We start from the raw sequence: 27,647 nt of genomic DNA on the forward strand, positions 1-27,647 counted from the left end.
AAGATGAGCTGGAGAAGGAATGGCAAACTGCTCCAGTATTTTAGCCAAGAAAACCTCAAATGGAGTCAATGAAGAGTTGGGCCTAAATGAAACAACTGAACAAAAAACGTCCTGATGTGTGCTTATCATAGCCATTGTAGTAGCTTCTATGCTTATATCTCCTTATAGTTATAAAACAACTTTACAGTATCTCATTACAACTCCATGTGGTAGGGAATAGAAATTTATCATCTGTATCTTATTAATGCACAAATGAAGCCCTGCAGGCAGAGGTATGCTGGTGACTTTTACCAACTACATCTCGGAGAAGGAACGTACCCATGACATCTCTAGACAGTCAACAAAAAATCAAGCCTGATTTGTAATGTTTGCCAATTCCCGATGTATAATTCTTCACCCTGGAAGCTGAATAATTGGCTCTCAGGAGCTGGTTGGACCTGGCTCCAGCACATTCCTGCTACAGAGACCAAGTGATTTGGCCCAAGTCCCGGGGACTAGTAAGTAGCCCATTCTCTTTCTGCTATCTGACACTGCCTCAGGAATTATATCATCAAGAGTGCTTTAAATATAAAATGATTACATTGTATTAAAAGTGACAAAATAAAGAGACTTCCAATGGGGGACATAACCGGCAAAGTTTGGCAGTCTATCTGAAAGGCGTACTGCCTTAATAGAAAAAAAAGAACAAATGCAAGTAAAGAAAGTTAGCTAGCATAGTAGATAGTCCCTGACTAAAGTCAGACCTGAGTGCAAATGTGACCTCAGACACCCTTCATAGGTTACTTAACCTCTGTCTTTCTCGGTTTTCTCACCTGTAAAATAGGGCTAATAATAATAATAATAATAATAATAATAATAATAATAATACTTCTCAGGGTTGTTGTGAGAATAAAATGAGATATTTTTAAGTGTTTTACAGACTTTGAAGCATATTGACAACAATGCATTCTGTTAATAATACATATATAATTATATAATCATATTAATAAGTATGGCAATGATAATGAATGATTATGATAATTAATAATAATGATAATAAGCAGAGAGGGGCATGTGTCCCTTTTAATGACTATGGATTCAGATTTTTTACTTTATGTCATCCTGTAAATGAGAACCAGCCAGAATAATTGAGGTCATCTGGCCTTTCAAGGGTTATCTACTATAAGAGGAAAGACAAGTAACAAGATAGGTTCTAATGTTTAACTGAAGAATTGTTGACACTCATAATCTCTGAAATGTCTTAGTGTAAAGTCCAGCCTGTTATCTTCTGCAGATCAGGATTCAAGTGGCTCAGTGAGGTCAGGTATGGAGCTGAAGCTTGGGAGACTGTGGCGTATTTGGTCATTCTTGCGTAGGGTGCACTGGGTCAGGATATTGGTTGGAACTGGTGATGTCTGACTTCAGTTCCTAACTGGCCCCTCACCCACCCTAAACCTCCCCCCACCACACTACCAACCTAGGTTCTTGTGAGTGAAGAGATGGAGCAGACCTGAGGCTGTGTAAGTTACCTTTCCCTCCAGATGGACTGATTTGAGTCCTGAAAAAACAGCTATAGAACTTTGGGAAAATTTGGAGACCCCAGGGAACCTACTTACTGATTATTTTTAACTTCATTGGACCTAAGTGCTTTTATTTGCTTTTAACTTTTCTGGATTGTATATAGTCTTGTAGAATGTCTTTTACCTGAGTATTGTAGGATTTTTTATTTAAGGGATTTTTTATCTGAATCTTCAGTCTCTGAGTGACTCTCCCTTAGGCCTGGGATCAGGATAATAAAGAATAATGTGAGCTAGGACTCTGGGGAGACTTGGGAAACTTGTTATCCACCACATTCCCACATAGAGCAAAATATGGTGCTGCCTTTTGTTCAGCCATATTAAACTCTTCATGATTCCATGGTCTATAATGGTTGTGGGGTTTTCTTGGCAAAGATACTGGAGTGGTTTGCCATTTCCTTCTTAAGTACTTTAAGGCAAACTGAAGTTAAGTAACTTCCTGAAGATCACATAGCTAATAAGAGTCTGAGGCCAGATTGGAACGTGGATCTTCCTGACTATAGACCATTGTTCTATCGGATTAACCACCTATCTACCTCCTATGAAGCTGCCTACCTCTTTCCTTTTAGCCTTGTTAGAGCTAGCTCTAGCCTTGAGGGAAAGAATAGATAACTTTAGCCTGAAATACATTTCCTTTTCATTTGAACTTCATGGACTCCCTCTTTTCCTTCAAGATTCAGTGCAATTCCCATTTTCTCTGTGAATTCCTTTCTGATTCTCTCAGTTGCTAGTATCTTCCATCTCAAAAGACCTTTCTTTTTAATCTTTATTTTAATGTGTATACATTCTTGTGCATGTACATATGTTTATATATTTTGTTTATATATAACAAATATAAAAAGAATAAATTAAAATAAGTTATATCTGTCTCTACTTATTTATGTAGAGTCTCAATGGAGAGTGTCCCCATTATAATATAAATTCCATGCCACCTAAGGATTGTTTGATTTCTTTGTATTTTTACAAATATATATTTGTATCTTTTTATATTCATTTTATTAATCTGCAGTTCTAGCTCTTAGAAAATTGCCTAGGACAAAAAAGACACTTAATAGATGCTTACTGATTCAATCAAGAATATATCATTTTTTACAAGATTTTAGCCAAAGTGTTCAGTAACAGAAATTTTGTAAATTGCAATTGGTTAAAACTTTGTACTTTTGTGTTAGGCTGTATGTTTCAGGAGAGAAGATTCGATGTCTGTGTGCTTCTTTGTCGGTTGGGCATCTTCTTTTCATATATAAAGAAAACAGAAATGATCTTCCATGAAGATTTTTGTTTTTAGTGACTTTCATTACTTTACAAGGGGGCTCCTGTTGATTTGCCTACCCTCTCTCCCCTTTGCTTAGTCTCTTTGGCCTCATTAAGTGAATGATCCAATAAAATTATTTTATGCAGTATCTAGCATAAAACCAGTTTTAATTATATGTCCTCTAATGTTTTTTAAGAAATGCCAACCATTCCTAAAGCATAATTTTTGAAATAATGGATTCCAAACCAGGTATACCTTTTCATGTGATTAATATGTTCCTAAAACTTGAATATATATATGCACTTTTTTTCCCCTGGCAATTTGGCTTAGTTTGAATGTAAGAGGGGAGTTTGTAATTGAAAGGAGTATTGCAGTAAATCTTTGCAGTAAAGGGAAGAATCTCATTATAATATTATAAGCCCCTCAAGAGAAAAGATCATATATCTTCTCGGTATTCCCATTAGTACAGGATACTTATACATTTTCAGTATGTAATAAATGTTGCTTGATGATGAAAATTTGGTTACTTTTATTAGAAAAACTGTAGTCAGGAATTTAGGTAGAAGCAAAATAGGTCTCTGGCCATCCTGAATAGATGCCACAAGTACATGACCTTTATTCATAGGCAACATTCTTATTCCTTCACCATTAACGTATAAAAGAAATAGTCTCACAAAGTCTTAGTGCATTTTTAAAATTAAATTTTATTTTCAAAGATCAGCTTTCTCTCCTCTTCCTCCACCATTTTCTTCCTCTTTTATTCACTGAAAAGTAATAAATAAACAAAACCCTTGTTAAAAACATTTATAGTTAAGCAAAAATTTCTCATTGGCCATGTCTGAAAAAAAGGTAGTCTCACTTTTCATTCTCATTCTATTACAGATGGACTGCTTATTTTCATTTTTTTTTTTTAAAGAAACCCTTACCTTCTGTCTTAGAGCCAATACTGTGTATTGGCTCCAAGGCAGAAGAGTGGTAAGGGCTAGGCAATGGGGGTCAAGTGACTTGCCCAGGGTCACACAGCTAGGAAGTGGCTGAGCCAGATTTGAACCTCAGACCTCCCATCTCTAGGCCTGGCTCTCAATCCACTGAGCTACCCAGCTGCCCCCAGGACTGTTTATTTTCTAATAAGTCCTCAGTAACTGTCATTGGTTATATTGATTAGAATTCCCAAGTTTTCTACATACATTAATTCTCTCTCTCTCTCTCTCTCTCTCTCTCTCTCTCTCTCTCTCTCTCTCTCTCTCTCTCTCTCTCTCTCTCTCTCTCTCTCTCTCTCTCTCTCTCTCTCTCTCTGTTTCATTCCAACATCTCTCTATCAGGAAGTAGGTAGCATGTGTCATCATGAGTGCTCTGGAGCATGGCTGGTCATCATGCTGATAAGTTTAGCATCGTTGTATTCCATTATATTTTCATACCATAACTTGTTCACTCATTCCCCAATTTATGGGTACCTCCTTAGGTTCTCCTTTGCCACTTCAAAAATAGCTATAAATACTTTTTGTATCTTACTAGAATTTTTTTAAATTTAGGATTAATCTCCCTTTTTATCTATCTTCCCACAAGTTCCCTTACCCCTTTCTTCCCTTTCCTTCCAATTTCACTATTGAGTGGAGTATATTTCTGTTATCATGTATCATGTATCTCATGTATCTAGTGTCAACTCCTTTCTCCCCAACTCCTCCTTGTTCTTATAGATGTTTATTTGTGCAACCTCATTATGTAAGATAATTTCCCCTAGCCTTTCCCTTCTCCTGAGTGTATTCCTCTTACTCTTTCTTTCCATTCTTTTCTTAAGCTCATTAAGGCATAACAGAGCCTCTCCCAGACCTTGTCTAACTGGACTACTTCTATGGACCCTGATGATACTAGGGATCAGAGGGGACACATGTATCATCTCCCCTATTTCAATGTAAGCAGTTTATCCTTATTAAATCTTTTGTCATTGCTCATTTATGTTTATCTTTTTGTGTTTCTCTTCACTTCTTCTGTTTATGTATTCCAATGTTTCTCTAAAGCCCCAGTCTTTACAACAGGAATGCTTATATATCTTCTGTTTCAATAAAGCTATCCTCCCCTTTTCCTCCCTTCTCTCCCGCCCTGTAGCATTAATACAGAGTTTTACTGGGTGAGTTATTCTTGGCTATAATAATAAATTCTTACATTCTAGAATATTATAGTCCAAGTTCTCTCCTTTAAGTGGAGGCAGATAAGTCATATATGATTCTGATTGTGACTCTTTAGTACTTGAATTCTCCCCCAACTCACTCTGCCCCAGCTGCTCGCAGTACTTTTTCCTTGATTTGGAAGCCCTGGATGTTTGGAAGCCAGTATGTTTCTTAGAGTTTTTATGTTGTATTTTTTTCAGAAGGTGACCCATAGATTTTTTTCTACTGTTACTTTACCCTCTGACTCTGAGAGAACTAGGGAACCTTCTTTTAAGATTACTTGAACCTGATGTCTAGGTTCCTTTTTGGTCATGATATATAGTCCAATTATTAAAATTTGTTTCCCTTGATCTGTCTTCCAACTCAGCATTTTTTTTTTGCTTTAAGATACCTTATATTTTTCCCATTTTTTCAGCCTTTTGGCTTTGTTTTTATATTTCTTATTACCTCATAGACTTATTAAATTTTTATTTAGTTCTTTCTAATTTTCAGGGAATTTTTTGTTAGGGTAAGATTTTATACCTCTTTTCCTGTTTGAATTCCTTTTCCAATTCTTTCTTTCATAGCTCTTGTTTCTTTTCCAATTTTGTTTCACGTGTTCTCATTCCATTTGGGGAAAACAACAACAACAACAACAAAAACCCAAACACTTCCTTTTTCTTAGTTTTATTTTTTTTAATTCCTGCTTTTTTTCTTCCAGGAATTCTAATTGAGTTTGTGTCCAAGCTTTGTTTTTCTCTGAGACATTACTTTTAGGTCTTTTGGAGTCACTCATTTTTAAGCTATCAAAAGATAAAACTAGAGGGCAGCTGGGTAGCTCAGTGGATTGAGAGCCAGGCCTAGAGAAGGGAGGTCCTAGGTTCAAATCTGACCTCAGACACTTCCCAGCTGTGTGACCCTGGGCAAGTCACTTGACCCCCATTGCTTAGCCCTTACCACTCTTCTGCCTTGGAGCCAATACACAGTATTGACTCCCAGATGGAAGGTAAGGGTTTAGGAAAAAAAAAAAGATAAAACTACACTAAAACTTTTGTAACAGCCTACATAATATGAGGAGTACATTCTACAATGTATTTTGTGCATAAAAATTTTCATACAAATTAATATAAGTTTTTCTTAAAATGGAGCTTATCTGAAGTAGAATTTATCTTTATAATAGGCAAACCATCACTTTTTAAAATTGTAATAAAATAGGGCTTAGCACAGTGCCCGAGGCATAATGGGCACCTAAATTCTCATTTACTGACTTGAAGTAGTTTTACTTTTTTCATGTATGTGTCTTTTTTGCTGTTGTATCTTTTCTTCTCTAGGAAACACAGTATGTTTATGATATCCAAATCTAAACCATTAGCACCAATTCCAAATTATTTTCCCATCATTATCTATTCTTTATTAAGGACACATTTTTGCTGTTAAGTAATTTCTGGCATGTCAAAGTCTTCATGACCCCATTTTTAATTTACTTGGTAAAGCTAACAGAGTGGTTTGCCATTTCCTTCTCCAGCTCATTTTACAGTTGAGGAAACTGTGGCAAGCAGGTTAAGTGACTTGCTTAGGTTTACGCAATCAGTAAATATCTAAGACCATGTTCAAATTCGGGAAGATGAGTCTTCCTGACTTTAGGCTTGGAACTCTACCCACTCTGCCACATATAGCTGCCTATAACTTTGCCTGAGATTATATTCTATATTCTTCCCTAATAGTCCCCTATCTCTACATCTTGAAGAAAGATGGAGAAGGCTTATGTATTTTATTATCACAAGGATATTTAATTTTAAAAAAGTACTGTTTGATCTTTTTAAAAAAGTGGTATTTATTTTTTATTGTTATTCATACTTTCTGTTAGTTCTGGTTATTTGTTCATGCAAAATTTCCATTTTGAAAAAATATGTACAATAATTATTTGTATAGGAAAGCTATTTTTTAAATCTAGGTTTATTGCTCTTATCATTTTTGCCTTCCACCATAGAAATCAGATACTCCCTTCTATCCTAGGGCCAATGACTAGGAAGCGGGTAGAGATTAGATTCATTGGAAAGATTGGTATATGGTCATTCCAGGAGCTAATAGATTCAGAAAACCAGAGTCTAGGTTTAGGTGGAATAGTCTTCATGTTCACAGAGAATTGCTGTGGCTAAAGAGTGTGTTATACTCTGGCCAATCTGGGGACCAATCAATCAAGGAATATTGTTAAAAATACTATGTGCTTGGATATTTTATAGGTGTTGTGGATACAAGTACAAAAATGAAACTCCATACTCACAATGAACTAACTGTCAAATGCTGGTGAGCCCATCACCAAACTCTTACTCAGAACCTTTCTAGCTTCATAACATTTTGGGCTTTTTTGGTATAACCTTTGGGAATCTAGAGTTATCTTCAATCTATACTGAGGTATCAGAGTAGGACTTTTGTGGAGCCAGGAAGATCTGAGTTCAAATCTAGCCTCAGATACTAACTGCAGGACTCTGGGCAAGTCAATGAGTTTCTGTTTGCTTCAGTTCCTCATCTATAAAAAGGGAGATAACAATAGCATCTTCTTCCCAGGATTGTTGTGAGAAAGTAGTGTTTATCACATTTCTCCATGATCAAATGTGAACTTGAGGAAAGGACTGTTTCATTTAATATACACCGAGTATTTATTGATTATATATAATAAATATATAAATATTTATAAATATATAATATAATATATAATATAAATATATATATATATAAATAAATATTTATTGATTGATGGGGAAACTGTTTAAAGTATGCCTCCTTCTTTGATCACTAGCTTCTTGGTGGTCCTTAGTTTCAGGAAGTGTGGTAGTAACCCCTGAGTCCTATGTCAGAGAAACCTAGAATACCAGAGCTTTTAGTGGGTAGAATGATGGATAGCTTGGCATTCATTTGTAGCAGGAGGAATGTTAACTGCCCAGATACCCCAGGGATTTTTCTAATTGACCACTTTGGCATTTGGCAAACCAAACAATCTTATTATATAGCAAAAATTTCTCTGCTTAGAAATGATTTGTTTAAATATGTAAAATGGTTAAATTGATGGCTTTATAAGTTTACATACCATGACACATACCATTGATTCTAAAACAGCAAGCCCTTACTGAAGAAATAAACATTCAGATTAAATTGTACAGTGTTTTGTTGATAGTTCAAGACTGTTATTTTTCAATAACATGAAAAATAACTGTAGCAAAGTCAAGTGTTACTTAATAAAACATTACTGTCATTTTTGGAATGCTAGATGAAAGTATTTTTCAAAAAATAATTGCTGAGGTTAAATCTTTTCATGTGAAAACTAAGAAAATGGACATTTAGAGAATAAAAACAATGCTGGTCACATTATAAACTTCAGAATAAAGGTCAAAATTAATTTTCTGTTTTTTACTTTTTAAAATAAGTGTCAGATGTTTAACATTTGCACACGCTTATTAAAATCTTTAAAGACGTGTTAAGCTTCTTGACCCAAGTTTCAAGATGGGTGGTATTGTTTCCAACATTATTGCTGGTAGCTCCTCTAATTTTCTGCTCTGAGAACCCATGGGAAGGCATCAAAAGCAATGCATTTGAAGCAAAATTAACTGTAGCTGGGCCTACCACGATGGAAAGACTTTGAATACGGGGTCTTGTGCTGAACTGCATGCTTTTGGTCTGCGGATCAACTAAGTTCAGACACAGGCTCAGCCTTCTTCACTGCTCTAAAAGATGAAAAAAGTTCCAGACCCAGAGACTTCCCATTTATCATGTATGTCACAAATTTACCTTGTGAAAATCTTTAGGATTAAAGACTTATTGAAGATGTCATACAATGGGATAAAGCCAGCAAAATCCCTAAACGATCTGCATCAGTATTTAAAGGAAGCAAATTAAAAAAAATACTTTTCAGTGAAACCTTGCAAATTAATAAAATTCTAGTGTAGCAAAAGATTCTAGAAACTGTCTTTTCTGATTCTGTTATTTGGTAGACGAGACTGAGGTCTTGCGATACATATACTGTAAATTAGTGGGAGTAGAATCTCTGATTTCAGAGCCCTTTATATCATAATTTATCTAACTAGTACTCTTATAGAGGTATCCTATGACACATGATAGCATGGAATATTGAGAAAATTATTAGACCTAGACTCAGAAGATTGAGGAAATTACTAGTGATATCAAGCTGTCCTTTATCAATCTCTCCCAAGTTCAATTGTCTCATTTGTAAAATGGGAATTTTGTTCGTATATCATATAATTTCTGAAAAAAATATTTGTGGCACCTATCTCACAAGATTGTTGTAAGGAAAATGTTTTTAAAGCATGAATTGCTATATAAATGTGTGATTACTTAACATTATTAATAATGAAATTTATTTTGACCATATATTGCCCAATTAAATAAGTTACTTTCCTTTCCAGAGGAAGGAGAAATATATCTTGCTTTTTATCTGTGCTTTCACTTCTAGATTGCCTTCTAGTTGAGTGATGATATGCTTTTGTTAAGTTAGCAGTGGGGAATGAAAAGAAAAATCCTATATTGCTGTGGTTTTAATTTGCTTGTTTGTTAATAAAAGTAATGAAGATTGGTCAGAAAGCCATTGATGATCATTCATGGTAATTGCTCAAACTACATTTGAAAGAACAGAACATGTTCTCAGGTAAACATTACTTAACTTTCCTCATGTCCTTGTTGGTACAACTGTCCTTCCTCCAGCTCTTCATGATATTAAAAATGAGAATTGGTTATCAAGAAAACAAAGTACAGATTTCAATAGCAATTATACAGATGGGTAACCTGCCCTTCCTAAGAGAGGGAAAGGTGATCTTGCATGGTTGAACACCTTAAAATATCTAAGTTTTCAGATAAATAATTCTATGTTCTCCAAAGTTTAGGGCAGATCATTAGTCAAGATGAAATTTCATCATGAAGAATAGAGGAGCAAGAGTATTAAAGTTATATTGCCAAAGCAGATGAAAACTGACATTTATCTAGCACTTTCCAGTTGCAGAGTCCTTTATAGAAATTGATTTGATCCTTCACTACTGTGATGTAGATAATGAAGGTATTATTATTTGTGTAATTATTACCTGCATTTTACAAATGAGAAAACTTTTACTCAGAGATATTAGGTGACTTATCTAAGGTCAAATATTGATTAAGTGTCAAAATTAGAATTCAGACTTATATCTTCTAAATTTCCACTCTACTATTCTTGTATCTATACTTGCGTGTAATATGTATGCATGTGTGTGTGCATGTTTATGTCTGTGTATGTGAGTGTGTGAATATTCACTGCTAGCCAAGAGATTGATGAGAGCCAAGTCATATTCTCATCCTAGTGGTTATGCTTTCTACTCAGTTCCAGAGGATACTTTGGGGGAAAGCTAAATCCTTTGTATCTTTTAGAGAAATAAGAACTCAATTCCCTAGTTCTTACCCTTATGTGAATAGCAACTGTATTGTTATTTTACACCAGAAATGACTGAAAGACAGGCATATTATTATTACCTTATTATTGGGGCTGTGAATGGGTTTGACCATTCTAAAAAGAAATGTGGAATTATGCGAATGAAGTGATTAAAATAATCATACCCTTTGACCCAGAGATTCCACTGCTTGGTGATATTTTAAGACAGGCTATGATAATATACCACCGTATTTATATGATCATTTTTATATTAGCAAAGAACAAGGGGAAGGTCAAGTAAATTTTGATATTTAAATGTAACCAAACATTATTGTGCTATAAAAAATAAAAATGTGATACATATATAGGAAGAAATACATGAACTGATACAAAATGAAGTTAGTAGAACCAAAACAACTATATATAATGGCTAAAACAATGAAAATATAAAGAACAAGAACAAAACAATGAAGTCTCAATACTTTCAAGTTATAGTGATCAAATTTGGTCCCAAATGAAAGATATGAACAAGTATCTCTCTCATTTCTTTGCAGAATTATGAGCCTCGGGGTGTGGAACAATGAACATAAAATCAGACTTTTTTGATATGCTATTTAGTTTTACTGAACTTGTTTTCTTTTTCTCTTGTTTTTATCCATTGATATAAATGATGGCTTTCTGGGAGGACTTAAGAGAAACAGAGGTGATAAAATAACATTTTGTTGTTATATTTTGTTTTTATATTTACTTGTCATTTGGAATTATATTACTACTGATTATTAGTGGTATATATAATTATAGTTTTTATTGACAAAGTCTTTGAGGTTTTGGTCTTCAAAGGATACTCCTTTAAAATAATCAATGGATGCTTTTAAGATATTTGATTGAGAGTTAATGCCCTTAAGTTTTTGTGTATTTTTTCTAACTTTTTTGAAATGATCATTGATATATTTTATAAGTAATTTCTATTTTTTCCTGCTTGGATGTTTGGAGGTCTTTATTTACCTTTGTGATCATGGAATTCAGCAGTTATATGATTTGGAAAATTATAATCAGGTTTCTTTCATGAAAAGGTCTCATCTGTTTTCTCTATTGTAATTCAGTTATTTCAGACCTGTTGGACCCTTCATAACCCCATATTAGGATTTTCTTGATAAAGATACTTAAGTGGTTATCATTTCCTTCTCTAGTAAGCCCTTATTTTTCAAATGAAGAACTGTGGCAAATAGGATTAAATGATTTGCCCAGGGTCACACAGCTAATACATGGCCCATGCCAGATTTTATTTTGTGAAGATTAATCTCCCTGATTTCAAGCCAAGTATGATATCCACTGTGCCATCTAACTCTCTGTTTTTTGTACTTACTACCATGTAACTCAATAACTTTAGAGATCATTTAGTCATAGGTTCAGAGGATCATAGATTTAGATATTCAGGGGATCTCGGAGAGCTCTAGAGGAAAGAATGAGAAGAATAAATAGTTTAGAATAAGAAGTATAAAAACTTATTTAAATAAAAGAATTATTGACAATTAGATTGGACTATTCAACTCATTAGACAAACAAAATAAAAATATAGAAAAAAAATTTAAAATGTAAGCTATAGCCTTTCAAAAACAAGTGACCTGGAAAATAAGTCAAAGAGATAATCTGAGAACTATTGAACTATTTGAAAATGTTAACCATTAAAAATTTTTAAAGCCTTTATATATTTTAAGAAATTATGAATGTAAAGGTTTTGTTCAGACTTATCAGAAGCAGAAGATAATATTAAATTAGAAAGAATATATCAGTTACTATCTAAAAGAAGTCCCAAAATCCAACTAAATATCAAAAGTAATTCTAAAATCAAAGAAGAAATTATCAAAGATAAAGGCAAAATTTAAAAAAAATAACTCTAAGTGAATTAAGAAAGCCTTTGTGTTTTTTGGAGGCAGCAATAATTAAATAAATAAAATCATTGCTAGTTTCATTGAAGAGGAGAAGAAAATTCAAATTGTCAGCATCAGAAACTGAAAAAGGAGAAATCACAGTAATTAAAAAAAACATTATTAGAAACCCCTTTGTTCAATTATGTACCAACACACTGATAATTTAAATGAAGTGGATGAGTAAGGACAAAAATATAAAATGCTCAGATTAACAAAAGAAGAAACAGTGTTACAATAACCCAACTTCAGAAAACAAACAAACATTAAACTAGTCATAAATGAACTAAAGAAAAACATTCCAAGCACCAAACAGATTTATAATCAAATTCTATCAAATGTTCAAGGAACTTTTAATTCTAAACTTACACAAATTTAAAAAATATAGGAAAAGAACAGGTTTAATAAAATTCTTTTTTTTAATAACAAAAACAATAAAAATAACATGGTTGCTCAAAAAGATATAGAAAAACTTTTGACAAAATAAAATATATGCTAAAACAAGAAAAACAAAAGAATAAATTAGTTTTTCTTTCTTAGAACCATTAAGAATATCTGTAAGTGCTAGCATTATATGCAATAAATTATAGACCTTTAAATTACCATCAGGGTTGTACAGCAAAGATGGCCATTAACCATTATAGCAATAAGACAAGAAAAAAGAAGCTAAAGGAATAAAAATAAGCCAAGAGGAAACAAAATGATCACTTTATTATCAGAAGATATGATAGTTCACATACAGAATTAAATTAAACTAAAATTAATTGAAACTTTTAATAACATTAGCATATTATCAGGATATAAGTTATACATACTTGTGTGCCAACTAGATTATAAGAGAAGGTAGGACCTAAAGACACATGTCTGCTATTTAAGCTCTCTTTTCAATTCTTGTCTTCTTCATAGTTTGAAGTCTAAGTTGACAGTAGCAGCGTCTCCTCTTGTCTCCTGCTTTTTCCTCCCTTTATTTAGGAACTTAGGCAGGATTTTGATGGAACCAGGTTGAATTGGCTTATGCAGGTTGATTGTAAAATTTTTATTTTGGAACATTTATATTTCCAAATTCAACAAATGCTACAAATCAGGGCTTGATTTATTGTTCTATTTATTGTCTAAACTTAATAAGCTGATGGAGAAAATGTTAGTAATGCAAATGAAGATTAAAATATGTTATTGGTATTTCCCCTCCCTTACTTTTTTTCTGGAGAGCTGATTGTTAAACATTTACCAGCAAACTTGAATTTGGGGATTTATTTGACTATATTTCAAGGTAAGCCTATCTTAGCTCAGAAGGCTTTATATTACACACACACACACACATTTTTTCCCTCTTGCCTACTGCAACCCTTCTTTGTGTGTTTAAATTTACCATTATGAATTATATCTTTAATTCATAGAAATTGGTTTTGTAGATTCAAGTTTTTTCTTAGCTAGAAAGTTTTCTCTAATTCTAAGTACTCATCTGCCTTTATTAACAGAGACTACTTGCAACAAAATATTATAATTAAGACATAGGGTTTTTTGTATAATATATGCAAAAATTATAAATGCCTTTTAACTTTTTAAATGATTGTATTCTATTTCACTGGTCTAGAACTTTTATTATTTCTATCCTATTTATACAAATAGACATTTGAACATTCACCTATGAAAATATACAGATAGATATTATGCATATGCATGTGTGCATGTATATATCTGTGTATACTTTTCACACTTTTCTCTTTTAACAAAATTAATTTTGCTATTTCATCCTACTATCTTACTCATCATCTTCTTTCCATTCACCAGATATTGCTAATGCAAATTTAGACTACTAGTTTTCTTAGCTGCCTATCCATTGTCAAAAATAAAGTCTTTATATCATAACATAACAAGTAAGCCCATCATTTTACCTCCCATGTTGCTCAGTTACTTTTTCTCTATTTCTTAACCATTGGCTATGCTCAGGGCTGGCCAACAGCCTCATCATTATTATATGGCGTCAATTCTAAGTGGAACCAGTGAAGAATAGGCCAGAGAGTAACATGAGTGCATCACTACTGCTAGACAATACAAAATGAATTCTCTATTGATTATTTGGCAGTATCTTTATTATGGTTTTGTCATGTCACCATAATATCTGGAGGAATTCTTGATGCAAGGAAGAATAATGTCTGATTAGAATTATTGCATGTTTCACCACATCCCTGACAAACTGTGTTCTCAGCTTTTACTGGAAGAATTACTGGGAAAGAAGGGAAAGGAATAAGTGTTTATTACATATTTACTATGTACCAGTCACTGTTCTAAACACTTTACAAATATTGTTTCATTCAATCCTCATAAAAACCCTGAGAGGAAGGTGCATTGTTATCTCCATTTTACCATTGAGGAAACTTAAGTTAAACAGGATGAGAGACTTGCCCAAGATCACAGAGCTAATAATGTCTGAGGTCAGATTTAAATGCAGGTCTTCCTGAGCCCAAGCCCACCACAATAACTACTGTGGGGCATGGCTCCTGGGTAAGTGACTGCCTCCCGAGACAGCCCATTCCATCTGTGAGTGGCTATAATTGTAAAGAAAGTTCTTTTTATTGCTGTTGTTGTTTTTGTGCTATGCAGTATGGGACAGGACAGGAGAGGGAGAATTATTGAAGAAATCCAGGAAAAACCAAGCTGAAGTTTCTCATAATTTCCAATAAGAGAATATGATGTTGTTAATGCAAAGGTCTATAAAGCAATTCCCACAGCTGTTCTCAGATTCTGGAGACTTGGAAATATGCTTTTAAATCCTGCTTTGGAAGAGTTGCAGAAGATTATCTCCAGAACATATTACTACTATGGTGTTGGCAGAATCAGTGGCAGAAGTTGCTACTGTTAAAAATGAGAAAGGAGCCTAAGTTGTCTTTTCTAATGGGTTTCCACTTTTTCTTCCTATTCAAATTCATAGAAAACCACTGTGTTTGATCTGATAAATCTAGTCATTCACAACTGCTTTTCTATTTTTAAGACTTTTCCTTTCCAAGTAGTTCTAAGCAATCTTCCAGTGAGTTTGAATCAGTCCTAAGTGAAATAGTTTGTTATATTCATAGCCAATAGATAGATAGAGCTCCAGGCCTGAAGTTTGAAAGACTCATCTTTTCTTGGGATCATATCTGGACTGAGACAATATTAATCTTGTCACCCTGGTGAAAGTCACTTATTGCTGTCTGTCTCACAACTTGTTAGGAGTAAATTTAGACATTTTGACTAACATATTATACTAATGGTCACCAGGGATTAATTCAATCCCAATAAAAATACTCAAGTCAGTTTGGGAATTTTATGGTGGTTTAATTAATATAGAGAAAAGGAATTAAGAAGAAGAGGGAGGAAAGGGTTATAAGATTTCTCAGGCCTAGCCTAAACCAAAGGGAGTTCAGAGAACTCAGGCACGAGGCCTCCTCAGAAGATAAAAAAACTATTTCTCAGCTTCGTAAGAGGATAGTGTTTTTGGAAGGTAGAGGAAGAAAAAAAGGAATCAGCCTAAACTCCAAGAGAGTTCAGGGAAGACACCTCACCTGACCCACACTATTGAGCTTCTCCCAGTCACTGCACCAGGGATGCTCATTGCCAAACTGGGACAAGAGCTGCAGGCACGTCAAGATGCCAAGACACCAAGCATGCTGCCAGAGCCACGTCTCCTCCAAAGACCCAGAGAGAGACCCAGAGCTCATTGCCTCTGCCGCCCAAAAGAGAACAGCAATAGGAAGTGATGCGAATATATAGACTTTTTTTTTACATCACTTCCTACATCTCACATGTACCAATGGTAGCTTAAGCTTGGCTTAGGACATCCCAGGGGGGATCTGTCAGTTGTTTCTTATTTGTCACTTGCTAGCACATGTCTGTCATAGGCCATCCTCCTCAACACTTAATCATTAAGTAGGGATGTAGACATTCCTATTTGTTAGGATTTTAAAAACTAAACAGGGTGTAGAAAATCTAAAATTCACAAACTCCACCGGCAATGAATGCATTAATGTCCCAATTTTGCCACATCCTCTCCAACATTTATTATTTTCCTTTGCTGTCATGTTAGCCAATCTGCTAGGTGTGAGGTGATACCTCAGAATTATTTTGATTTGCATCTCTATGATAAGAGATTTAGAACATTTTTTTTTCATGTGCTTATTAATAGTTTTGATTTCTTTATCTGAGAACTGCCTATTCACGTCTCTTGTCCATTTATCAATTGGGGAATGACGTGATGTTTTTGTACAATTGATTTAGATCTTTATAAATTTGAGTAAGTAGACTTTTGTCAGAGGCTTTTGTTATAAAGATTTCCCCCCCAATTTGTTCCTTCCCTTCTAATTTTGCTTGCATTTTGGTTTTGTTTGTAGAAAAACTTTTTTAATTTAATGTAATCAAAATTATTTATCTTACATTTTATAATTTTTTCTAATGTGTACTATTCTGTGTTCACCTAAATTATTTAGAGTTTTCTTCTTTATGTTCAAGTCATTCATCCATTCTAAGTTTATCTTGGGGGTAGGGTGTGAGATGTTGAACCAAACACAATCTGTCCCATATTGTCTTCCAATTTTCCAGGCAGTTTTTATCAAATAGTGGATTTTTGTCCCAAAAGCTGGTATCTTTGGGTTTATCATAGACCGTATTGCTGAGATCACTTATCCCAAATCTATTCCACTGATCCTCCTTTCTGACTCTTAGCCAGTAATATGTTGTTTTGATGACCACTGCTTTTATAGTATAGTTTGAGATCTGGTACTGCTAGGTCACCTTCTTTCACATTTTTTTTCATTATTTCCATGGATATTCTTGATCTTTTGTTCTTCCAAATGAACTTTGTTATGGTTTTTTCTAATTCAGTAAAAAAAGTTTTTTTGGTAGTTCGATAGATATGGCACTAAATAAGTAAATTAGTTTGGGTATAATTCTCATTTGTATTATGTTAGCTTGTCCTACCTATTAGCAAGTAATGTTTTTCCAATTATTTAGATCTTGTTTTAATTGTGTGGGGAGTGTTTTGTAGTTGTGTTCATATAGTTCCCGTGTTTGTCTTGGCAGAAAGGTTCCTGAATATTTTATATTGTCTAGGGTGATTTTAAAATGAGTTTCTCCTTCTAATTCTTGCTGCTGACATTTTTTGGAAATATAAAGAAATGCTGATGACTTATGTGGTTTTATTTTGTATCCTGCAACTTTCCTAAAGTTGTTGATTATTTCTACTAGCTTTTTAGTTGATTCTCTAGGATTATTTAAGTAGACCATCATATCATCTTCAAAGAGTGATTTTAATATCTTCAATTTCTTTTTCTTCTCTACTAGCTACTGCTAGTGTTTCTAACACATTGTTAAATAATAGAGTTGATAATGGGCATCCTTGTTTCACTCCTAATTTTATTGGGAAGGCTTCTAGTTTATCCCCATTGCAGATGATGTTTGATGATGGTTTTAGATATATACTGTTTCTTATTTTTAGGAAAGGACCTTCTATTCCTATACTTTCTATTGTTTTCAATAGAAAAGAGTGTTGTATTTTGTCAAAGGTTTTTTTTTCTGTGTCTATTGAGATAATCATGTGATTTTTGTTGGTTTGCTTGTTGGTATGGTCAATTATGTGGATGATTTTCCTAATATTGAACCATCCTTGCATTCTTGGTAAAAATTCCACCTGGTCATTTTAAGGATAATATTAGAAAATAAGTATTGTTTTATTTGTTTAGGGATATTTTATTTTATGACTTGCTATTTTATTTTTACATCATAATGAATAGCCCTCATGATCACTTGCTGGAGTCTTTTTGCTAGTTTTCTATTTAAGATTTTTGCATCTATGTTCATTAAGGAGGTTGGTCTATAGTTTTCTTTCTCTGTTTTTTGACCTGCCTGGCTTTGGAATCAGTACTATTTTTGTGTCATAAAAGGAATTTGGTAGAACTCCTTTGCTTATTCTGTCAAATAGTTGGTATAATATTGAGATTAGTTGTACTTTGAATGTTTGATAGAATTTATTTGTGAAATCATCTGGTCCTGGGGAATTTTTCTTAGGGAGTTCTTTGATTGCTTGTTCAATTTCTCTTTCTGATATGGGGTTATTTAGGTATTCTATTTATTTTTCTGTTAATCTAAGCAATTTATATTTTTGTAAATATTCATCCATATCACCTAGATCGCCATATTGCCATATAATTGGAATTGGGCATAATAGTTTTTAATGATTGCCTTAATTTCCTCTTCATTAGAGGTGAGGTCTTTTTTTTTCATCTTTGATACTGTTAATTTGGTTTTCTTCTTTCCTTGTTTTAATTAAATTGACCAGTACATGGTCTATTTTATTTGTTTTTAAAAAGCACCAGCTTCTAGTCTTATTTATTTAATTAATAGTTCTTTGACTTTTGATTTTATTAATTTCTTCTTTAATTTTTAGGATTTCTAATTTAGTTTTCATCTGAGGATTTTAAATTTGTTCATTTTCTAATTTTTTAATTTGAATGTCCAATTCATTAAATTCTGCCCTCCCTAATTTTTTAACATATGAACTCAAGGATATAAATTTTCCCCTCAGTACTGCTTTGACTGTATACCATAGATTTTGAAAGGATGTGTCATCATTGCCATTTTCTTCAATGAAATTATTAACTGTTTCTATGATTTCTTCTTTAAGTGATTTTGGAGAATTGTGTTACTTAATTTCCAATTAATTTTTGATTTGCCTCTCCATGTACCCTTACAAAATTAGGGTCACAATATTCATCAAAAAGGACCAACTGACAGAAGCAGGTTGGATGAAAAGTTGTAAACTGATGGATTATGAAAAGATTATCTCTTTTAAAATTATGTCTTTTTCTTGAGTCCAGTTGCCAGAATGAGTAACCATAATACGAATGATAATAATGGTCATCATCATCATCATCATCCTTAAAATTTTCAGAATGCTGCAAAACTTTGCAGCTCTTTCTGCATGATAGAATGCCTAGTTTGGGATTTCTGGAATCATAGAGATTCTTTTTGGTTTTATTGCTTCTTTGTTTATGTTGGAGTGCATTCACAAAGACTGGGGGAAATTAATGCACATGTCTTCTTTTAAGTCAGAACTTAAAAGGTTCATAAAAAGTGGGGCCTCAAACCCTAGGAAAGCTGACAGGAAAAAAAATAAGATTACTACATATTTTAGGAACCTTGAGTTTATAATAGAGTACATTTTTCAATTCAATTTGTAGCATTTGTATCACAGCTGAAAATCATTAAAGTTCAACAACAAGTCTTCCTTCTTTTGATTCCTGTCTATTCCCAGGCAAATAAGTTATTTCATTTTCTCCTATTAAATTGTTGAACAAGAAGCTTGGGTATATAATGTCCATGCCTCATGCAACCAATAGCCTATTTTTAGGGTAATGTCTGGACATAAACACATTTAAAATGTGAAAAGTATATCTGGCTTTATAATCTATGAACATGCATCATTTTTGAAAACTAGTCTTCAGTTGAAACTATCTATTGAATATCCTACCTGAAAAATACAGTATATTTCAGGTGAACAACATTCCACTTTTATTTCATCTTGCCAGGTTAATTTTTGAAAAAATATAAAAGCTATTCACCTTTTTCCAGCTACAATCTCTGTTTGCTTGAATTTTGAGGAATATTTAGCTGAATGAGCACATTTATATAATGTGAAAGGAATGAGTTTTGGCTGCGTGTTTGTCACATGAGGTTTGCATTAGCAAATACGAATGTGATTAAAAACAGCACAGGGAAGCATGACTCTAGATAGATTTCTCTTTTAAAGAAGATTTTGATTTGACCTCTAAGAGGAGAGAATTACTTTAAAGTAGCATGTATAACAGATTTTTTCACAATTACATAGTTCTTTTTGAAACCCAAGTAATATATGTGTATGTTTCTCTAGTCTAAGCTGTCAAGTTTGGATGATTTTATACAGTACTTAAAATGCTTTTATGCCTTTCAGACTCTATAGTAAAAGAAACAAGATAATTTTAGTTTTAGTTATTTGTTCAGGTATTTGTCCTAACATTTTTCTTTGAAGTTAAAAACTTAAGCTTTCTTGTCTCTCTGCTTTACAAAGAAATATATGCAAAAAGTTACATCTACTCTTACTCTATGTCCCACTTTTGAACTATAGTGCAATGTGAATGAAGATTGTTTACATATTCTGTTCTTCAGACTTTTATAGAATCTTTTAGTTTCAGTCATTAGTTGGATTTTCTTCTTGTAATTTATATACACTAGGTTAAAGTTCTAATCCCTGAACTTTATAAGTATATAAAGCCCTAATGATGATTGTCTCATGTTGGTAAATATGACTTCCTCTATTATAACAGTGGCTTCCTTCTTTTCAAAACAAAACTAGCATGACTCACACATTACTTCTTTTGCAAATCGTGTATCTTTTAGCCATGTGCTTACTATTAAATAATGCAATTCTCATCACCAGTATTTTTTAGTTGGCATTGCATACATCCATTTGTACTGACACCGAAAGATAAGAGGTCAGTTTGTAATCCTTTGGACATAATTCTTTTTCTTTGTGAGATTGTGAGCTCTTCTAAAGATTATGTTTTTGTTATTTCTTGCTGTATGTGATAAGAATAGTGAGTAATTTGAAAACATCTGTACAAGGGGAGCTGTGTGGTTCAATAGATTGACCTTAAACTAAGAAGACTTTTCACTTTTAGTTTAAATGCAACCATAGAGATTGTAACTAACAGTTTTATCATGGAAAAAAATAGGTAATTAGTGAATGGAATCAGGTCACATAATTGATAGCCTGTGTGTTAAGTTTTATTCAATATCAAGGATGCCAAGGAGACTGTACTCCTACTTAAAAACTGTCTGAAGTGATTCATGATGTGTTGTTCATGTTATTCTCATTTTCATAGCTTTTAGAGCTTGTGATATTTAATATACTACACTTTGTGAAGGGTGAAGGGTAAAGCGATTTCTCTCACTTTTACTCTCACTTTTTAATTTTAAAGAATGCTAAAACATTCATAAATCAAGCAAAAAATATAGTAAGGAATGCCAGGAGAAGATAAAAATATTCTGTTTTCTTGATTATCCATGCATCCATCATTTCATTCACATAGTTGGAAAGGTTGCCTATTTGCATAGTAAATAACCTGGAAATTTTTTGATTGTTAATTCTATACTTTATCTTATTCTCTTGTTAAATTATATCATTTAACCATTGAATTGTATTGGCTTAGAGATTATCTGTTTCAAACCCCAATCATTTTATAGGTAAGTGTAAACCTCAAAATTTCTCAGATTTATGAATGTTAGGGGTTTCCCCCATTGGGGAATCTTCTACTTAAAAAAATTCCCTAGCAGATGGTGAGAACTGTACTTGAGTGTGGGGGCTCCCTGCCTTGGGAATATCCCTACTCCACCCTACTTAGGACTGCTTTAGGACAGAGAGCTCCTTGAGAACAATGAAAAGTACTGATCCATGCTTATGGAAGGGACAGGAAGTTCTTTGAGTCATGACTGTTTTAGAATTGATACAATGGGATACTAAGTACCTATACAAGTGGGGCAACTTGTAAACTACTTTAACCTAAAAGGGTGATAACTTATTCAGAGGTTTTTCTTAATGAAATTTGTCGACACAGCAGCATTTTTTCCTGACTTACTAAAGAGATTAAAACTACTCAGCTGTGAATTCAAAATGGGCGGTCCTTTAGAAACATCTACAGTGATTGGTAGATGTAAGGACTTAGGGGAGGTGACAGAGGAGATTTTGCCCTTAAAAATAAGAGCTCAGAGAAGAGCAGGAACTCTTGATTTCTGACTCTCATTCTGGAGGAGAGCTCCTTGAGGAGCTCCTCTGAGGGGCTCTGTCCCTCTGGGATAGGAGCTCTGGAGGCTCTTGAGAGAGGCCCTTTGAAACAATCTCTAGCTGGAAGACTCTGAGGAAGGACACTGGCCTGGTGTTACTAGAATCCTTGTTTAGTCAGACTTTGTGGTGAGTGTTAAAAAAAAAAAAACTGACTGATTTCTCTTTTAAGACTCAAGTCTAGGCCATGTTGGCTTGAGGCCCTTCATACTTATTCCTTTCTTACTCTCTCTCTCTCTTTCTTTGATTACTCATTGTATTGTTAATTAAAATCTCTATAAAACCCAATTGACTTGGGCATTTGAATAATTGGGAATATTTCCCTGGCGATCACCTTATATTTGATTTTAAAACCCAAGACACTGTAGTGAAACATATTTCTGCAGTCAAATTTACTCACCCTCTCTTATATCTATCACAATTTATATCTTCCACTATTTTAATCACTATAGTTTAAGAACTCAACCATTTTAAATCTCACATAAGGGAATGAAAGCTCAGAGTTGTGAATTTACTCGTCCAAGGTAATACACGAGTATGTGCTAGAGAAATGATTCAAAGCTGTCTTTTGCAAATTTTTAAAGGAAACTAAGGGTCAGGTAATTAATATTAGTTTAATTCATGATAAAATACATATCAATAACAATATGTAGGCTCTAAGGATGAATTTTTTGCATGAAAAATTCTTGATTTGATAGTATTTTTTTAAATTTAAGACTTGATATATCATTATAGGAGTAAAAAAAGGAAAAACAATGGTAATAATAATTTTTTGAAATTTATATAGCACTTGATAGTTTGAAAGTGGATTTACATACTTTATCCCATTTGAGCTTTACAACAATTTCATAAAATTCCAGTTACTGCTATTTTCATTAGGGTACATTCCAATACTGTGTTCCTGGTCATCTGTTTGTTTGTTTGTTTGTTCTTTTCTTTCCATGCATTATTATTTGGTGATCTCATCATCTCTCTTAAGTTTTGTTATCATCTATATGTTGGTGAAAGTTGAGTGACTTGACTTATAGCTAGCTAGCACATATCAAGGATGGTATATTGGAGGTAGCTAGGTAGCTCAGTGGATTGAGAGCCCGGCCTAAAGACAAGAAGTCCTGGGTTTAAATATGACTTCAAATAATTCCTAGCTGTGTGATCCTGGGCAAAACTTAACCCCCATCATCTACCCCTTACCACTTTTTGGCCTTGGAATCAATGCACATTGATTCTAAAATGGAAGATAAGGGCTATTAAAAATAGTGATATATTAAAAATAATATTTGAGCCCATCTCTACTATTTCCTACTATCTCATATTTATTTTCTAGTGTTGAATAAATTGATTGCTTAAAAAAATCCAAAATTTAATATTGTATAATCAACAAGTTAGAGAGGTCTTGAGGATTGGAGAAAGAAATTAACTATTGATACCTATTATGGAGACAGAGATTATAGCTCAAATTCATAGGACAGTGAACTAAAAATAGCTTTTTAAAAAATAGCAGAGGAATACAGGAAATGGCCAAAAACTCAAAAAGAGTTTTTGGAACAACTTAAAAAAAGTCTCAAAAATCAAATCAGAGAGGTTGAGGAAAGGTGTGTTATTTTGGAACTAGGAGGGCAAGGGGAGAGCATAAGGGAGGATTTTTTTGGAAGGGATGTGAATTAGAGTGGTATTGTTCAAAGGAACCCTGACATCTGAGGAGGGATGTAGCAGAAAGAAAGAAAGAGGGGGACAGACAGGTAGGAGAAAGACAGTACATGGAAATGAATAACTAGTAATTATGACATTGAGTATAATGGGATGAATTCATCCATGGGAAGAAAAAGGATAGCAGGATAAAAAAAAAAAACAGGACTTGGCAATCTGTGGTTTACAATAAACATACTGAAAATGGGAGACAACCCTAGAGTGAAGGTGAGGGGATGGAGCAAAATGTACTATGTCTTAGGTCATCCAGAGAAGGTAGTAGTAGTTATAATCTCTGACAGAGTTGAGTCTAAAATGGATATAATTGTATTAAATTTATTTGTGGTTGGACTGAAATATTTAATAGGTGGTCACCAGGGATTTAATCTAAATCTCAAAATGAATTGATAATGTAAAATGGAATTTATGGTAGTTTATTTACAATAGAGTCTAAGATATTAAAGAAGTGAGAAAAGGGGAGAGAAGAGGAGAAGATGACAGAGGGAGAGACAGGTTGAAATTCTAAGGTCCTAATCAGGGAAAGAGTCTCAAGAGGATGGGCCTTTCTCAGAGGTTCACACCTCCAGAAAGGCAGGGAAACTAAGTCAGCCTTTACACTCACCATGGTGACCATCTAAAAGGAAAGCAGTCTGAGGTCTCCTACATGACCTCCTCCAGGCTGGAGTTCCACAGCCACTTGTCTTCACTCCAAGTCTGTATGTCTGTCTTCCAGTCTCTCCTCCAAATGACTCTTCTTCACTCCAAGCTTGAGAGACTGATCCTCCAGTCCAACTCTGAGTCAGAGTTCTTCAATCTCTATATCTCATGTGCCTCTGTTTCCTCTATTTAAGGATCTTTTTCTCTTGTGTCACCTCCCCTAAATGTTACATCTACCAATCATAGCAGATGCCCTCTACAGGACTGAACACTCTTTAGTTCACATCTTTTTTGGTTAGATTACACCTTTTTTTGGTTATGTCACACCTTTTGTAGTTAGTTCACACCTTTAGTAGTTAGTTTACACCTTTATTAGTTAGTTACTTTTTTATAGCTTAAAATGGGTAGAGCTACTTCAAATACCCAGTTAATACTTTGGAGATTAAAATCTAAAAATAGATAGGGGATTACAATTCAATCTTCCAAATAAAGGAAGAGCTAAGTACCTTCATTGTTACAATCAGGGGAGAGCCAAATCCAATCTTCACAATTGAAAGGTATGAACAACATTATTATATTATTATATTATTATATATTATGCCACCTGGAGTTACTATGTGAAGCATTATCGATACTGGACCTGCATACATCAAGTATTATATGGCACCCAGATTTTTAAAGGAAAAACAAAATGAGATACAGATGGAAATAGGAAACAAAATAATAATAATGGGGAATTTTAATTTCCCCCCTCAAAAGTAGATAAATTTAACCAAAAAATAAGTAAAGAAAGAAGTTAAGGAGATGAATAGACCCCAAGATAAGTTAAATATGTTATATATTTAGAGAGCCCCCACATCTCTGCATGAGGTTAATAGTAAGTAGATCTAAGCCTGAGCACATGCATAATCCAAACATAATTTCTGGTAGGGCAATAATGTTTTAGACAGCATAACTATTCTTCAAAAGTCTTATTTTAGCACTCATCATATCATGGAGGTAATCCTACCTCCCTGAAGGGTTGTAGCACTGGAACAAAAGTTCCACTGGGTTTTACCAAGTTTGAAAGAATGGTTTTGGAAAGAGTGTGCTCTTGTCAACAGATTATGTCTGTTGCTAAAACCAATCTAACTAAATGTAGTCCTGGTAATGTATGTTAACAGAGAACCAGATGGGCTAAAGTAATCAGATTAAATACTAAAAGGAACATGGAGAAACAAGCTTAATAATTTATTGCTAGAGCATCTGTGAATTTTTTTTAAGAAAAAAAAAGATGGAAATATACATTAAAATCTGTTAAGGTGCTCAAATTCATTTACCTAGAGATACAATTACTAGGCTTAGACCCTATGGGCAATATTGAGAGAATAAAAAAGCTATGTATGTATGAAAATATTCATGGAAACTTTGTTATGACCAAATAACAATGGATAGGAATAAATGGCTGAATAGATTGTGATGTTTGAATGTAGTATATTAGAAATGACAAATATTAGAAACAAGAAAGGGAAAATGAAGGAAGAGAAAAAGAGAAAAAGAATAATATGTGCTATGATTAAATTTAAAAAATAAGATACAAAATCAAGAGAAAAAAAGTGTCCAAGTAAACAAATTTAAAGAGAACTTAAAAGCAGAGGATGTTCGTATATATATATATATATATATATATATATATATATATATATATATATATATAAACAAATTATAGATAATATGGAGTTTGTAGCTTTGTACTTTTTTAATCATTTAATTCATATTGGTTTTTTTTTTGTTGGTGGTACTGACTAAGAATGTAATAAAAATAAATTAAAAATACATATACATATATATATATGTCTCTATAATGGATATACATATGTGTGTGATTATCAAATCACCTATAAGAGGAATGTAAATCAAAGCAATCCTAAAGTTTTACTCCATACCTTGAAAAATTTCAAGATAAAAAAGATAATACTCAATGGTGTGTGTGTGTGTATATATGTGTGTGTGTGTGTGTGTGTGTGTGTGTGTGTGTGTGTGTGTGTGTGTGTGTGTGTGTGTCCTGGGAAGAGCTACGTCTGCTGTGGCCTCAGCTCCAAGATCTCAGCTGAGGATTGAAGGGGTAGACACCAAGGAGTCTACAGGTATAGATTTGGGAAAATAAAAATACTAGTGAAATGTTGGTGGAGCTGTTAATCATTGCAATCACTTCGGAATGTAATTTGAAATTATGCAGTAAAATGATGATATGTCCATATTCTTTGGCCCAGAAATTTCACTACTAGACTTATATGTGAGAGAGACCCTTGCTAAGAAGAAAATATTTATAATACTCCTTTTTATAGTAGCAAAGTATTATAAACATATTAGATATCCATTAACTAGGGAATCCCTACACAAATTTTGGAACATGAACACAATGAAAGTATTACTTGTATTCTAAGAAATTACAAATATGAAAATATTTATATGAACAGGTACAGAATGAAGTAAGCTGAGACAAGATCTACAAGACTGCAAAAAAACAAGTATAACTCTAAATAAGAGTTTTGCTATTTTTCTTTAAAAATATTATTTGCATATAAGGTAGTTCTCTTGTAGGAGAAAAAAGAGGTATACTGGGAGAATTTGGGGGAATAGTAATAATTTTTTAATAAAAATTAATGATAAAAACATACCTTGAAAGAAAAAAGATTATCAAAGGATCTTGGAATAAGAATTGTCTAAATGAAGCATTGTCAAATAATTAATTCGATTACATGGGCCCCTGTGAATAGGACCCATAGGAAAAATGAATTATAATTGTGTCTTTAAGAGAGAGGGAGATTTGAGGTACATATGGTCTAGAGTATCTAATTTCACATGTCCATTTGAAATTCTACTTATTCTTCAATATAAATCTCAGGTACTACCTCTTCCATTGTCTTTAGTGATTATTCTACATACAACTGTAATTTTATTCCTCTTCTTTAAAACTTCATGTTGCCTTTCTTGTACCAGTTAGGGCAATTTTCATCATCCTTATCCTATATTTATATCCTATAAATATATATACATATATAAATTATCTTATAATTATATATTAATATATAATATAATAAAAATATAATGCAATAAAAATGAACTGTGGTACAGTTATTTGGGGCGTTTTTCTTACTAAATTTCAAGCTAATTTAGGTCAG

General features: G+C 33.3%; 1 protein-coding gene across 7 annotated transcripts in view; it reads left to right on the forward strand.

The window, feature by feature from the left end:
* GULP1 (GULP PTB domain containing engulfment adaptor 1) overlaps window positions 1-27,647 on the forward strand; it is a 404,571-nt gene that overhangs the window by 199,707 nt on the left and 177,217 nt on the right. For 4 of the 7 annotated variants that reach the window (XM_056794109.1, XM_056794111.1, XM_007494492.2 and 1 more), the window contains exon 3: window positions 4,607-4,720. The exons of 2 other annotated variants lie outside the window; for them this stretch is intronic. In XM_056794109.1, coding sequence (XP_056650087.1) covers window positions 4,661-4,720 — 60 coding nt within the window. In that variant the 5' untranslated portion in view covers window positions 4,607-4,660. Of the gene's footprint in view, window positions 1-1,419; window positions 1,500-4,606; window positions 4,721-27,647 lie in introns of those variants that run through there. One more of the 7 variants, XM_016433738.2, reaches the window with a different exon arrangement.

The sequence above is a fragment of the Monodelphis domestica genome, chromosome 4 (genome assembly GCF_027887165.1).
Source record: "Monodelphis domestica isolate mMonDom1 chromosome 4, mMonDom1.pri, whole genome shotgun sequence".
Classification (NCBI taxonomy): Eukaryota; Metazoa; Chordata; class Mammalia; order Didelphimorphia; family Didelphidae; genus Monodelphis; species Monodelphis domestica.